Genomic DNA, 15,986 nt, shown 5'->3' with positions numbered 1-15,986 from the left:
TGTCCGAGGCTTATTTCATACTCGGCATCATTATGACAATGAGAGGGCGTGCAGAGTAGTGGTTAGATTGTCTGCCTTACAGTCAAGAGGTTCTGGGTTCGAATCTGGACTCAGAACCTTCCTGTATGGAGTTAGCATGTTCATTCTAAAAACATGTTAGCTTCACTGACAAGACTCAATGTCCGTAGGTCTAAATGTGACTGACTGCTTGTCTATATGTGCGACTGGTCAAATGGCTGACGACCAGTCTCGGGTGTACACTGCTTCTTACGCCAACAGTCAACTGGGATAGGTTCCAGCTCCCCCTAATGCGACCGAAAGTTGGTCATAGAATGTGAGTGTGGATTCTTGTCTGTGTCCTGTAATTGGCTGGCGATCAGACCAAAATCAAATCAAATAATTACAACTTTATTCGTAAGTGCTTTTCAGACAAAAAATAATACTACTGCAGGTTAGAAATTATACCGTAATGACTTAAAAGTTGAGGCTGAGTACAAAGCATCCAGGTGAGGAAACGCTGTCTCAGAGTGCCATCTGGACCAGGATGGGACCATAGACCACGGACGGCCACAGGCCACCAGGATGGAGCCCCCCGTGTAGCATCACAGCAAGAGCCTGCACGCACGGTGACTGGAACAGTAGTCAGGTTTATGATTTAAAATTAGGTCATTTCCAATAAGACGTATTTAAAAGAGCGTAGTCCCCAGTCATTCATTTGTTTCTATTTCTATAACACGTGCAAAGCTGCACCATTTTCTTGTTCTTTTCATTGCATTATCATAAGCATGCATCTGGAGATATAAAGGAACAATGTCTAATGACATCATTACATCAACAGTCATCAAAAAAGTTACCCAAAAATCAAAAAGAAAATCAATATATTGTTTTTGTTCCTTTAGCGAATGCTAACAATTGCGACCGCTAGCCCTGTCTAATAAATGTGAGCTAACGCTTGCGTTAGCATTCGAGCTAACGTTGGAGGAGGAACAAGTGTAGGAAGTGCAAAAAGTGGAAATGGAAACACACACTTGGAGCCTGAAAGTCAGCATCAATGACAGCGTGCTGATCCATGAAAGACGATTGGAGATTGACACGGAACTTCGTGCTTGTTGAAGAAGAAAAACTTGAATGAGTAATCACACTTAGGCCATGTGAAGTACAAGACATCACACTTGTAACAATTAACAATTGTGGTGTGTGTTAAAGAACCAATGAGTCTCACGAGATACAGTACATAGGTCTCTAATGTACCCCCATCACAGCCATTTGCAGTCGAGATTGAAGATGAACAATTATCTGCTATATATTTGTCATGTAACACAAACACACACCAGGACCCTGTAAGAATCATGATAAAAGAAGTACACGTTAGGTGTATGCTTCACCAGACGAGATGTCATGGTTGTAAGTCGTGTTTGTACAAAAAACAACTTACAACAACAACTACACGAAACCCGAACAAGAAAGCAATCGCACAAAAACACAACAAATTTGTTTTGTATTCTGAATTTTGTTCATATTCTTTTCCTTTTCTCTTGGTGGAACGTTTTAGAATCCATCCATCCATCCATCCATTTTCTGAGCCGCTTCTCCTCACTAGGGTCGCGGGCGTGCTGGAGCCTATCCCAGCTGTCATCGGGCAGGAGGCGGGGTACACCCTGAACTGGTTGCCAGCCAATCGCAGGGCACATCGAAACAAACAACCATTCGCACTCACATTCACACCTACAGGCAATTTAGAGTCTCCAATTAATGCATGTTTTTGGGATGTGGGAGGAAACCGGAGTGCCCGGAGAAAACCCACGCAGGCACGGGGAGAACATGCAAACTCCACACAGGCGGGGACGGGGATTGAACCCCGCACCTCAGAACTGTGAGGCTGACGCTCTAACCAGTCGGCCACCGTGCCGCCACGTTTTAGAATCTTCATTAATAAAAGACAGCTCCTGAAAGAAGGTCTGTCTTATATTTTATTTAAAATACAGTAATATATATATATATATATATATATATGTGTGTGTGTGTGTGTGTGTGTGTGTGTGTGTGTGTGTGTGTGTGTGTGTGTATATATATATATATATATATATAGCGGTGTGTAAAAGTGTTTGCCCCCTTCCTGATGTCTTTGTTTTTTTATTATTTCATGTTTGTCACACTTGAATTTTCCTATCATCAAACAAATTTAATGAGTCAAAGACAACACAACAAAACACAAAATGCTGTTTCGTTTGTAAATGGTTTTTATACTTAAATAATAATATAATCATAATAATATAATATTATATATATATATATATATATATATATATTCTATGATTGCTGTTATTTTTTTGTTTTACTTCCTGAGACAACTAGGTTTGTTTGTTTACTGCACTTGATTCATTCAGATTGATTGTTGGATTTGTAGTGACATCTTGTGGTCGTGCAGTGGTGGTGCAGAAAGTTCCCTCGGATGCCAGACGCGCGATTACGTCATCCAATTAAAAAAGATCATAATGTTACGAGAATGAAGTTGAATCTTTTTTCCAAGAAAGAAAAGTTGGATATATAATTGAATAATTAATAACTAATAAGAGCAATTTAATTTTTCCAACAAGTCATGAAAAAAGTTTTATTTTATTGAATAAACGTTGTATATTTAATAAGTTGGGTTTTTTTCAAATAACATTTTTTTTCTATGGAAGTTTGAAAGTTTTGGGAGAATTTTTTATTATCTTATGAGAGTAAAGGTTTGCCACTTTTCTGAGTTATTTCTTTCAAGAAGAAGAAAAAAATACATTTTTCCAGAACATTTTTATAACCTTATGAGAATTAAACAACAGCAACTACAACAACAACTTTTATTTTTGTTTCTTGGATAGAGTTGTATTTTTTAGAGAAAGAAAAAAAAATTTTGCAAAAATTCAACCCTTTTGAGAATTGCTTTTCATTATTGTATGGGAATAAAATTGTTTTTTCGAGAAAACGTTGTCTTTAAAGAATAAAGTTGTTTAAAAAAAGTAGCATTTTTTTTAGAACTAATAATCTTATCTTATTTTTTAAAGTAATATCTGTAGTAAAAGTGGCAATCTTGCAGGGAAATACCTTTGTTTTTGTTTTTTCAAGAAAAGTTGTAATGGTAAAAGTGATATATTTCGGGGACGGTTTTAATCTCACATGAATATAGTTGAAATGTTCCCCCCAAAAAAGTGCTTTTTGTAGTGGGGTAACGATTAGGGTTAGACGTTTTTATATATTTTTGAAATTGAAAAAAAAAAATTTAAGTCGTATTTTTGGGGGGAAGGAGAGAAAGAAATGTTGCAATCGTATTTTTTACAATATAAAAAAATGTATCTTGTTTTTTTTTAAGAAATGCTATAACCTCACGAGCGCCAGCAGAGGACGACACTACACCACTTACATGCACATGCTAACTAACACTTTAGGGAAGCCCATACACATACGTATCATGTATTAAATATGAATATATCCATCCATCCATTTTCTGAGCCGCTTATCCTCACAAGGGTCGCGGGAGTGCTGAAGCCTATCCCAGCTATCATCGGGCAGGAGGCCCTGAACTGGTTGCCAGCCAATCGCAGGGGACACATACAAACAAACAACCATTCGCACTCACATTCACACCTACGGACAATTTAAAGGCTTCATTCAATTAACCTACCCTGCATGTTTTTTGGGATGTGGGAGGAAACCGGAGTCCCCGGAGAAAACCCACGCAGGCACGGGGAGAACATGCAAACTCCACACAGTTGGGGCTGGGGATTGAACCCCGGTCCACAGCCTGTGACGCAGACGCTCTAACCAGTCGGCCACCGTGCCGCCATCTGCCTGTAATATAGCCCATATGGTGCCCAAACCCCATATTCTTTCATAATTTTTCGCTCCTGAATTAACTGACCCAAAAAGGGCCAGGGGTGCCACTATGAGACCCTCCTGATTTCGCCCCAATCCAGTGGACCCTTGGCACGCTCCCCTAACCACCCGCAGCGGCTTGCAATGTTTTACCCCTCAGTCGTATTTGCGTTCCCCTTTTAGTCCCGTACATCTTATAGACCCCAGTTCGGACCCGACTGCGTCATCTCGTCCATATTAGACCCCAGACTCTAATAGCTCATTATACCATGGTTACTCTATTTTTATTGTTAATGCCATCTTCCATATATCTGCCACTTTACGAATCATAACCTCTGCAGGGGTGTCAATTGATGTTTGTTATTACTCATTACCCCTTAATCATATCACACTCACCGTCAGTGTGACGCTAAAGTACTTACTACCATCTCATGTAAACTTCCTCGACAGTATTGCATTAGACATTGCGATATTGGTCATACTCTGTATCCCAGCAGTCATGCATGCACCATATCTTCCAAAGCTTTCATCCATCCACCGTCCTCCTATGGAGACAGCTTCTCTCCTCCGTCCAACTTCCTTTGATGAACCTGCTTAAACTCGAAACCTCCGATAACAGTATGGAGTTGAATCAAAGTTCGGAATTGGAATATGTTAGAGATATCACATGATAGAAGTTTAATGATGAGCCACGCTGTTGCCTTTGAACTCCCCAGTCGCTCACATTGACTTGACTCTTTGTGTATACGTGTGCATGTTGCATTTGCTCTAATTCTGCCTGCTTGAAAAACACCCCACACATATCAAAGACACATCAAAGACAGAAAGAAGACATGCCAAAGACTATTCAATAACACATTAGGATGTCACTCTATTAATGTAGCTGATCATGCCTGCAATAAAAAACACATCAAAGTCTTTGATATCATTGAAGACACCCCACAGACCCATTAGGGTGTCATGCTATGTTGTCACCCTATGTAGCGTAACTGATCCTGCCTCACAGACACATCCAAAACACATTGGTGTCTTCAATGTCAGAGATACCTCGAACACAAATCAAAAACCCATTCAAAAAAAACTTGAAAACCACAAACACGGGATGTCATGCGCTATCAAAGCACTTAACAGACATCAAAAACAAATCAAAGAAAAATCAAACGAAGACATCCATCCATCCATTTTCTGTACCGCTTATCCTCACAAGGGTCGCGGGCGTGCTGGAGCCAATCCCAGCTATCTTCAGGCGGGAGGCGGGGTACACCCTGAACCGGTCGCCAGCCAACAGCAGGGCACATAGAAACAAACAACCATTCGCACTCACATTCACACCTACGGGCAATTTTGAGTCTTCAATCAGCCTAGCATGCATGTTTTTTGGGATGTGGGAGGAAAGCGGAGTGCCCGGAGAAAACCCACGCAGGCACGGAGAGAACATGCAAACGCCACACAGGCGAGGCCGAGATTTGAACCCCGGTCCTCAGAACTGTGAGGCAGATGTGCGAACCACCGTGCCGCTCAAAGGAAGACATGTCAAAGAAAAACGCCTCAAACACGAAATAAAAAAAAAACCTGGAAAAACACCTCAAAGACACACCAACGAAAAGCAAACAAGGGTGTCATGATGACGTGTCAGGATGTCACTCTATTTGAGTAGCTAATCCCACCTCCATCAAAACACTTAAGACACAACAAAACCTCACAGACACATCAAAAGACACACCAAGACACATTGAGACACATCCTGCCTAAGGTATATGCAAAACACATCAAAGACACATTTGGGACACCTCAAAAGACAAACAAAAGAGGCCTCGGTTTGTCTTTTTCTCAATGTGTCTTTGATGTAAGGCAGGATCAGCTACAATAAATGCAGGTTTCTTTAAGACCTTTAATAGTCTTTGAAATGTCTTTGAGTTGTCTTTGAAGTGTCTCAAATGCATTTCAAAGACTAAATAGTTTTTGAAATGTCTTTAATTTCTCTTTGAAGCGTTTCAAAGGCATTTTAAAGACTATTTGAGTCACCTCTATGTATCTGATCCTTCCTACATCAAAAACACCTCAAAGACAAATCAAAGACACATTGAGACATATTGAAGACATGTCAAATACCAATCCCAAATTTTGCCGTGTGAGGGCCGCACCCTTTTCGCTCATTGACTTGCGCCACATCACCTTGCTGGAGGATCGCCATGGCAACAGGTTGCCCGTAGCGACGGGGTACCGCTCCATCGCCGCCAGAAAGCCAGACAGCGCGGGGGCGCGCACAGAGAAACGCACGCACGGCAGGGTGAGGTCCGCGCACAGAGACACGCTCAGACGCGGCGGGCGGCTCGTGCGGACTCGGGGATCGAACCGGCGGCAGCGGCGGCGGCATGATGGCGGGCTGACGTGACGACAGCAAACGACACACGAGAAAACAACAAGAACAGGAGCAGGTTAGTGATGCGCGCACTTGACACCGACGGACAAGGAAGTATACTTCAAAATTTCATTATATTTATGTTTATTTTTAATTGATCATCAGCAACATTCCAACGTCTGCACATTTTCTAACAACAACTGAACAATTGATTAGGTACACATACGAGAGCACTCCGCAATTTTTATATTTTGATTTTATTTCATATTATCTTTGTACTAAAATTTTCTCTACTTAGATTCTATTTTAATTATATTTTCATAATATTGCCATGAGATTTGTATAATATTTTGTTATATTTCAAGATTTGTATAATATTTTCATCACATTTTGATTCTATTTGAAATTATTTCTCCTATATCAAAATGTTAGTTTTTGTTATATTTCTATTGCATAATCATCATTTATGGAAAAAAATATAATTAGAATAGATTTGTATTCTATTTTGATTACATTTAGATTATAATCTTATATTTATATATATATATGAATGATCATGATTTTAATCATATTCAAACCATATTGTTATGTTTGGATTATGTTGCTATAACATTTCTCTTGTATTTACATTATATATTCATTATGTTTCTATGTATTTATATCATATTATGATTATAATCTTATTGTATTTGTATTTTATTTTAACTATATGGTTGATTATATTTCTATTATACTTTAATGTTATTTTAATCATATTTTATGATGTACTTTTGTATTGTTTTTGTTTCTTTTTAGTACATTTTTAATATATTTTACAGCAAGTTGTCTCACTGTTGGTGGTGCCTGCACAATTAATCATCAAACAATTTCTGTTAGCACAGTTTACCTTTTAAATGTCTCAGTTTGATCACAAGAATGACAAATTATTAATCATAATGAGGAACTATTTGATTTTAAATATGTTTGATGCAAATGCAAATGTACGAATTAGACCAGAGACCTAATGTGTATGAATGCATCATTCTAACATCTCCATAGAGCCCAGGCTAATGCTACTTGGTCCATCAAATAATAGATAATTAACAGCTTGAATGAAATTATGCTATCTGGTCCATTAAACAAGCCCCATAAACGTATTCAAATTAATATTTGCAATAGACTTTTGTCTGTGACGTCATCTGCTCACAACACACAGCCAACTTACACGAGCATGCATTATAAGTATCAGAACTCAACTTAAGAAACCATCAACTGTACTCTATTTACACCATCAACCTCATATTGGGACCGAGGGGGGCGGTTGGGGGCCGGGGGGGTTAGTGACCCCAGAGAATGAACTAATGACTATGAACATGTTTTTACAAATTGATTGCCTCTTAAGGGAACATCTCCCTTCACTGTTCTTATTGCCTCAACTCCTCCTAGAAATGAAGTGGGCTTCTCAGAATTGTGGACTGAGCACTTGTAAAGTTTGTGTGTTGAGTAAATTAACTATAATAAGAAGAATTTAAATACTGAATAGATTTCTTTATTAACAAAATCGTCATTGTGTATGTGCTTGGTGCATGGTGTTGATGCTTTATGATCCTCTCTATTTTAAGTGCTGTGCTGCCATCTTGTGGCAAATATAGATAATTACAAACCCCTTTTGGGGGGGGCGTCAATTATTTGCAGATTTTTGGTGTAGCGGGATTTCACTTTACTATAAAACCCCCCCAAAAAAACGATTGGTTAAAAATCGGTTATGGCAAGGGTGCAAATGATGGACCACACTATAGATGGGATTCACTGTATATGTCATAATATGACGAGGCCATCTGCTGTCTGCGGAACGTCACATGACCAAACCTGGAAAACAGGTTAGCGGACTCCCTATGTATGCTGCGTTGACAAGCATAACTACGGGCTGGTATAGTATGAACCCGAACTTGCAAAACAATTGTTGTCTTTATGCCTGGTGTTTTCATACACAAGTTAAATACATGCATGTCATTGATTTATACAATTATGATATGATACTATGTATGTAAACATGAATGAGCCAAAACATCGGATATTGTCTTTGGTAGCTCTCGAAGACATCTTGTGTAAAGCAAAGCATTGTAGACGTTTAAAGTTCCTATGGGCGCTTTGTCCAGTTTTCCTGCCGTAGGGCTCCGCCAGTCACCTGAACCAGAAGGAAGTGCTTCTACCTGTCAAATGCAGAAATGAGTTGTGCATAACATCTATTATACTATATGAACATGGTTTCACAACCATAACAGCCCTCTGGGGGAAACCATCAGAACAATGTGGCCCATGAGAAAAACTAGTTTGACACCCATGACCTAAGAGAACAAAAACAATCAATCAAGCATTTGTGGTCTTTGTTCAATGATTGATTGACTGTTGGATGGATTTGTCTGCCTTGTGCTGCCTTTCCAGGCGTCCGGCCACGGCACTCCCGCACACCCCCCTGTTCCGTGCGTGGTTATCGAGCGCCGGCCACAGCGCTGGAGCCGCGACGCTCCAGCATGGACGTGCCCAGGATGGCCGAGGGCCTCTTCAGCAGCACGCTGTCGTCGTCGGGTGGCGGCCACCACGCGGCGTCCTACCTGACGCTGGAGCAGAAGGCGGCCTTCGTCTTTGTGATGCTGCTCTTCATCTTCCTGGCGCTCCTCATCGTGCGCTGCTTCCGCATCCTGCTGGACCCGTACCGCAGCATGCCCTCGTCCAACTGGACCGACCACACCGAGAAGGACACCTTCGACTATCGCATCGTCTAAGCCAGGGGTTCTCAAACTCTTGGGGTCCAGAGGAGAAATTTTAAAATCTTAAAACATAACTATCATGCGTATCCCTAAATTCCATGGGAATTCCCGTTTAGCGCGGGGGGATACATTCCAGACGTACCGGCTGTGGGTTCCAACCTGCAATATCATTTAAACCTATTGCCCATTTTTGAGACAAACATTTACATGATGTTACGAGTTGGATTTTGTCAGGATAAAATATCAGAATTTTACAAGAATTAGGATAAATCGTAATCTTACGAGATTTGAGTTTGACTTTTTTTCTGGATAAAACGTCATAATCTATGAGAATAAAGTCAGATTTTTACGAGAATACAATTTTATTTTTACAGGGTAAATTCGTAATATTGTAATATTACGACTATAGTCAAATTTTAACGAGGGTATAAAGTCATCGTATTTTAAGTGAATTTCAAAAATACAACTTTATTCATGTAATATTACACTTTTTATTCTGGAAAACACACTTTGCAAACAAAATGCAAACCTTTTTGGGTAGGGCGTCAATTACTTGCGGATTTTGGCGATTCGCGGCACTTTTAACGAAATTATACGAAATCATTTCTTGAAAAATGATTTTGTGAACTCCCAAGTTACAGCTTGCGGACCCCCAGTTTGAGAACCACTGGTCCAAGTTCCTTGGACAACGGCGACTGCGCTGGGAAAATGGCTACCCTGAGTGGACGTACTCCCCCGCCCCTATCCCCCTTGAGTGGACATCTTCCTTCCTCCTCCCTCATCCTCCATTCGTGGACTACCTCGTTCCGCCATCTTGTGTGTGGACGTCTAAACAGGGTCAAAACAGAGTTTACATGCCAGCGTCCTTGCTAGATTTAGACAATCAGTGTTGTCCCGCCAACCTGCGTAGTCGACCTCCTCCAAGGCTTCCCGCCGCCTTCTCTTTCTTCTTCTACTTGGAGCGCTCCCTTTAACGTAAACCCTTTGAACATTGGCGGTGGCGGTGTCGGACCCAAAGTTGACAGTGCTGTACCGTGTGCCTCCACATGTTGTCTCGTGTGGTTTATCGTCACGTGACGTCCGTGTTCCTCAAGCAGGGTCACTGCCGGCACTTGGTAGGCGGACGGCGGCGGCGCCTCGACCGCGGCGGCATCTCGTCGGTCGTCTCCGTCTCCGTCCTCCCGCCAAAGCCTTCGCCCACTGACGCCATGGCTTCTCGCCAGCTGTGCGCCTTATAGCAGAGGTGGGGGAATCAAGTCACATGACTTGACTCGAGTCTGACTTAAGTCGTCAATTTTAAGGACTTGGGATGTGTTTGGCTAAAATGTATAACTTGACTTGACTCTGACTTCTTGAGACTTGACTCGATCGTTCTTGGTAAGACTCGACGTAAATTATAGTACCTGATTTGACAAGTCAGCGACACGGTGTGCGACTGGTTAGCACACCTGCCTCACAGTTCTGAGGACCTGGGTTCAAATCCTGCCTTCCTGTGTGGAGTTTGCATGTTCTCCGTACTTTTAGCTTCACCGAAGACGACATTTTTCTTCACTGTGACGTGAGTATGAAAAGTTGTTTGTCTATACGTGGCCTCCTCTTGACAGCTGACCAGTCCCGGGTGTACCCCGCGTCTCATCCGAAGCCAGCCGGGATTGGCTCCAGCTCACCTGCGACCCGAATGACAAACTGGATGGATGTCTGGGTTTACTCCGCAGTTTAGCTAACTAAGAGCTGGCCAAACATTAGCTAAGCTTAATGTCAGTTCTACACCGGTTAAGAGAATAAAGTCATAGATATTACAGACACTGCTTCAAGTACAGATACTAAGTGGAAAGTGCTAATGTGTGAAAATACTGGGTATTTGCTTTATTTTTGCCACAGTAACTTGGGACTTGAAGGTTAAGACTTGGGACTTATGACTTGCACATAAGGTGACTTCCGCCCACCTCTGCCTTTGTAGTGTAGATTGTTTACAGAATTTTCTTCCTGGTGATGTCATTAAAAGAGAGACACTCCCCCCACGCCCCAACTCCTCCCTCGCCACGCGTGCACTTCCTGCTGAGACAGGAAGTGGACCGCTTGAGCCTTTCTCGCGCCGTTCTCGTGATGCTGTGGCCTTTATCCCGCCCCGCCCCCCCCCCCCCCCCCCCCCACCCCCTGCCAGTCGCACAAGTTTCTCTCTGGCTTGGTGGTCTGCATGTCGCTGGCCTCTCCGTGCATGCTCCACGCTTCCCGATGTTTCCTGTCAGTGTCGGAGCTCCTGAATGAGCCTCCGCGCTCTTTAAGGAGCCTTCGCGCTTCTGAACAAGCTTTCCATTTTGGGGGGAATTAAAAGGTCAAATTACTCAGTGTCCTTCTTTCTCGTTTGTTTGATGAGGTTTCACAGCCAAGGCGGCGGAGGCATCAGGTGTTCAGACCCAAAGAAAAAATGGATTCCTCCGAGCCATCCGGCAGTTTCTGAGGAGGTGGCGGCGTTCTCGGAGGCCAGAAAACATTTCAATTTCACCTTATCAGCCGCCGCCAGCACAAACCCGCTGGGGGGTCGATTGCTTCTCTTGTGAAGCCAGACAGAGGGTGAACACACACACACACACGCACAAATGCACATTAAGGCTCTCATACACACAGAGTCGGGCACACATACATTCCCACGCAAAACATACATGCTCATGCGGCAAAGAAACACACAAACACGGACATTCATATGCACAAACGCATGCACAAATACACACATGCACACAAACACACACACAAATACACACATGCACAGGGGAAAAAAGTACAACACGAACATGAACTTTCACAAACACATGCACACGCACGTACACACACACACATGAACACATTATCACAAACACGCGGACATACACACATAGAGACACACAAATACACGAGCAAACATGCACATCACGTGCTAACACACGCACACATGCATACAGGTACACGTACACACACACAGACATACAGTGCATACACAAACACACACACACACACACGCACACATGTACACACAAACATGCTCACATGAACGTATACGTACACATGCACACATACATACAGCACACACACCAGCATACATACAGAATAACACACATACGCATACGCACTCGCACACTCACACACATGCACATGCACATGTACACAAACACACACACAAACTGTCACACATACAAACACGCGCACATACACACATAGAGACACACGAATACACAAGCAAACATGCACGTCACGTGCTAACACGCGCACACATACATACAGTGCATACACAAACACACACACACACGCACACATGTACACGCAAACATGCTCACATGTCACACAAACACGCTCACACGTATACGTACACATACACACATACATACAGCACACACACCAGCATACATACAGAATAACACACATACGCATTCGCACACACACGTGCACGTGTACACACACACACACATAAACTTTCACACATACACACACGCACACACACGCACACACACACACAAACAAAAACTTTCACACATACACACACGGAATGGTTGCAGGCTGTTCTTTGAGGCCCAGCAGAGCATCACACGGAATAACAACAAGGTGTTGCAAACATTCGCTGGAGTAGACGCGCACTTGTGTGCGTGTGCGTGACACACGGAGGGCTGAAGCGGATCAGAATGGGAAACGAGCGTTCATCTTCTTATGTAACACGCAACCTTTCAAAGACGGGAACCGAGCAGCTTGATCAACCTGTCATGGCCGTCATAATCACGCTGACAGTCGGCGCGAGCCGCCCTCTTTGATGTCTTTGGCTGACTCGGTTGATTGACGCTTGGAACTGAGAATACTGTACATGTTACCATGGCAACCACAGCGTATCAGGTGCGTGAGCGCGAGAGGCCATTAGGTGTATCAAAGAGGTGTCGATCAAGCTTGTTAAGCGATCAAGCGTGTCACTGAGGAGCTATTAGGTACCCCACTCGTGTTCTAGGCAGGACACGCCCTGCTTCAATATTATTGGCTGCAGGAAACGCGCCACTGCAGGATGATTGGCTGCTGCATCCCAGTAGAACACGCCTTTCTGCTTCCAGACTGGAAAGGAAGTATGTGACTTAACCCGAACCCACCCGAACCCTAACCCATCGTAGCCCACCCTAACCCTAAACCTACCCCTAACAAACATCTTTGTTTTGATTTTGTGCAAATGTGATCCATATTTGGTCATGTCATTACATCTGCGTAGTCTGCCCTCCTCGTGATGCAGGAGCCAATTATGTTGCAGCAGGGCGTGTCCTGCCAAGAGCACGAGGGTCGATTCCTAATAACGTGTCAGTGACGTGTGGATCAGGCCTGCTCACATCACGCGGTCGACGTTTTTATATCATACTACGATACACAGTGGAGTGGCGCATGTTTGCACTTCGGCATTTGCATTCACCAATTTGTGGATTTTTGGGAGAACCTACCACCGTTATTGTCTGAGATTCCTGCTTATTTGCCTTTGGTTTTTGTAACCGATGCCCACTTATCCATGTTTTTTTGTGTGTGATTTTTTTTTTAACCTAATCCCCCATTTATTTGTGTTTTTCGGATTTTTTTTTCATGGCAGTTATAAGGTAGCATCAATGATTGGTGGATTTCCGCAATTAGTGGTAGGCTCGGTCCCGATCCCTCGAGAATAGCGGGGTTCCTCAGTCTATCGCAAAACGTCACCACTCGCGACGTAAGAGGAATCGATAAGCGGAATTGTCAACCAAGCAAACAAACGATTCCTAGGAATGGCATTATTGGGAACAAGTTTTCAAAACGAATTGGTTTTCAATTCCAATCCAATCCCTGATGAGGTGTCAATTGGGTCTTTTAATCGATCCAGATGAGGTGTCCATCATCGTCCACGGTGCCTGAGAAGTGTTCTGATACCATTTTTCATTTGACTAAAAAAATCAACTATTTAGTCTGAAATAAAAATCCCTGAATGTTGAATGATTCCAAACTCTGCGTTTGGCATCTGATCGTCTTCTACTTCCTGTCACATTCGGCATGTGCGATGACCGGGAAAGCAAAGCGAGCACGGGTTACGCTGATCAGGACGTCACTTCTGCCCCAGCAGGTCACCTTGGACGAGAGCCTCGCTGATGACGTTCGTCCGACTCAAAAAGCGAGTGTGCTCCGATAGGAAGATAAATACGAAGATCGTTTACATCATGAGATGAAAGGTGATGTAAAATCAACCTCCCACGACAGAGCAACATGTTCCTCTGCCGCATCACGTTGCGTTTCCATGGCAACCAACCACACTCGCGCTGTAAAATATCATATTTCTTATCATAAAAACCCACACATGAACTATCCACATGACTTTTTCACCACCGCTTACGGGATTAGGGATTAGTCAGGAGTGCAGCTACGATCATTCTAGAAGATGATTTTTTTTTTTTTTTTTTTTAGTGGAGACTGACTTTCTCTCATTGGATTATTAAAGACATAATTAATATTTTAAATGAAATGACTCGCTTTTCTAATCATACGTGAGACATAAAGACATTTTCATACCTCGATGGTCAATGTTTAACTACTGAATGTCACGTGTCAGTGAGCACACATGTATGTTACATAGAAACTATATATTTACCTTTCAATTGGTATTTATTAATAATAGCCACTATTTGAATGAGTCTCTGCAATCATGTGGATGCTACAATAATTTAGGGGACACTCCTAATTCCATTCAAACAAAGAACACAAACGCAAGCAATTATGTTCTATGTAATAGTTGTTTATGGATCAGCCTGGAACTATAGATTAAACTATATAATATAAGACAGACCCAAAAATATTTAACAATGTGAAAAAATGTTGAGAAAATTGATGAAATTCTGTGTCAAATTAATATTGTCATATAGGTTAAAAATATAAAATATAATCAAGTGATTAAATCTGTCATATATTAGTATCCAAATAATATAGTCAAATATATATTATATAATGTCAAATATGATGTGAACAAATATGTTATCGTTTCCAAACATGTAAAAGAAGGTTAAAAAATTAAAAAAAGGCAGTGGACTGGATTGAGATTTTAAGGTACACAAATCCTCCATTTGCGCGAGACACAGCCTTCTTATTCAGTGTCAAATTGTACACCGTACGGTACTGTATGACACTAAGGCTAAGATCTATGATAATGTAACTCCAACTTATGATCGGTGTCGACAGTCTCCTGCGAATTAATAATACCTTAATCCTTAATACGCACACTCTGTTTCTATGTAAGCACTGGACAGAGAATTTTAACATCTTATTAGAAGTGATTGGGGGGGAAATAATAGCACCAAATGCTCAGATTGCACTTCAAAAAGGTTGCGTTAACTTTTGCTACTCTACTAGCCAGAAGATTGATTAGAATTCATTGGAACTCAATAATGCCGCCCGGCCACACCCGCTGGATTACAGACACACGTTATTTTCTTACATTGGAGAAGATCAGGCTGTCCTTAGCTGGCCGCTCTATTGAATTTGGGAAATGATGGGGTCCATTCCTCAAATTTGTTAAGTGGACAGATCTGCAATTCACCTTTGACTGAAATAGCTTGGAGAGGTAGTAATCATATTTTTGCTATGATGACGGTCATATGCATCTACTTTTGCGTTAGATGCCTTTTGCTGTCTCTGTTGCTGTCTACTATTGCCTGACTGATGTGCCTGTTGTTGTTTGTTTGTGTTCAAGTTGTATTTTTTTTTTAATTTATTTTTACAGTTTTTTTAAATTGACCATATTTTATTTCTTTATCGGTTGCCTTATTTTCATACAAGTTACTGGGTATGCTGCTTGACTTCAATAACCAGTTTTTTTTTTTGACTTTCTCGTCCTAAAACAATTTAACTTTGCACGATTTGTAAATGTTTTGATAGAATTGTATTCAGTTGTAAAAGTTATTACACATAGTTTGAAAAAATACTTTAGATTTTTTGTCAATACTAAATACTAATACAATACTAATAATAAAAATACATTAGATTTTTTGTCAGTTTTAATTTCTGAATGA

The 15,986-nt window shown here is 41.7% G+C and overlaps 1 protein-coding gene across 1 annotated transcript; it reads left to right on the top strand.

Annotated features, from left to right (window-relative positions):
- The first annotated feature begins 5,976 nt into the window (after positions 1-5,976).
- On the top strand, positions 5,977-11,105 carry LOC133480182 (cortexin-3). The gene is made up of 2 exons (XM_061777922.1): positions 5,977-6,290; positions 8,639-11,105. The coding sequence occupies exon 2, from the start codon at positions 8,728-8,730 to the stop codon at positions 8,977-8,979; it is 252 nt and encodes an 83-aa protein (XP_061633906.1). The 5' UTR covers positions 5,977-6,290; positions 8,639-8,727; the 3' UTR covers positions 8,980-11,105.
- Positions 11,106-15,986: the final 4,881 nt, after the last annotated feature.

Source organism: Phyllopteryx taeniolatus, chromosome 6 (genome assembly GCF_024500385.1).
Source record: "Phyllopteryx taeniolatus isolate TA_2022b chromosome 6, UOR_Ptae_1.2, whole genome shotgun sequence".
NCBI classification, from domain to species: Eukaryota; Metazoa; Chordata; class Actinopteri; order Syngnathiformes; family Syngnathidae; genus Phyllopteryx; species Phyllopteryx taeniolatus.
Note: the sequence above shows the minus strand (reverse complement) of the source record. Positions and strands in the feature narration are given on the sequence as shown.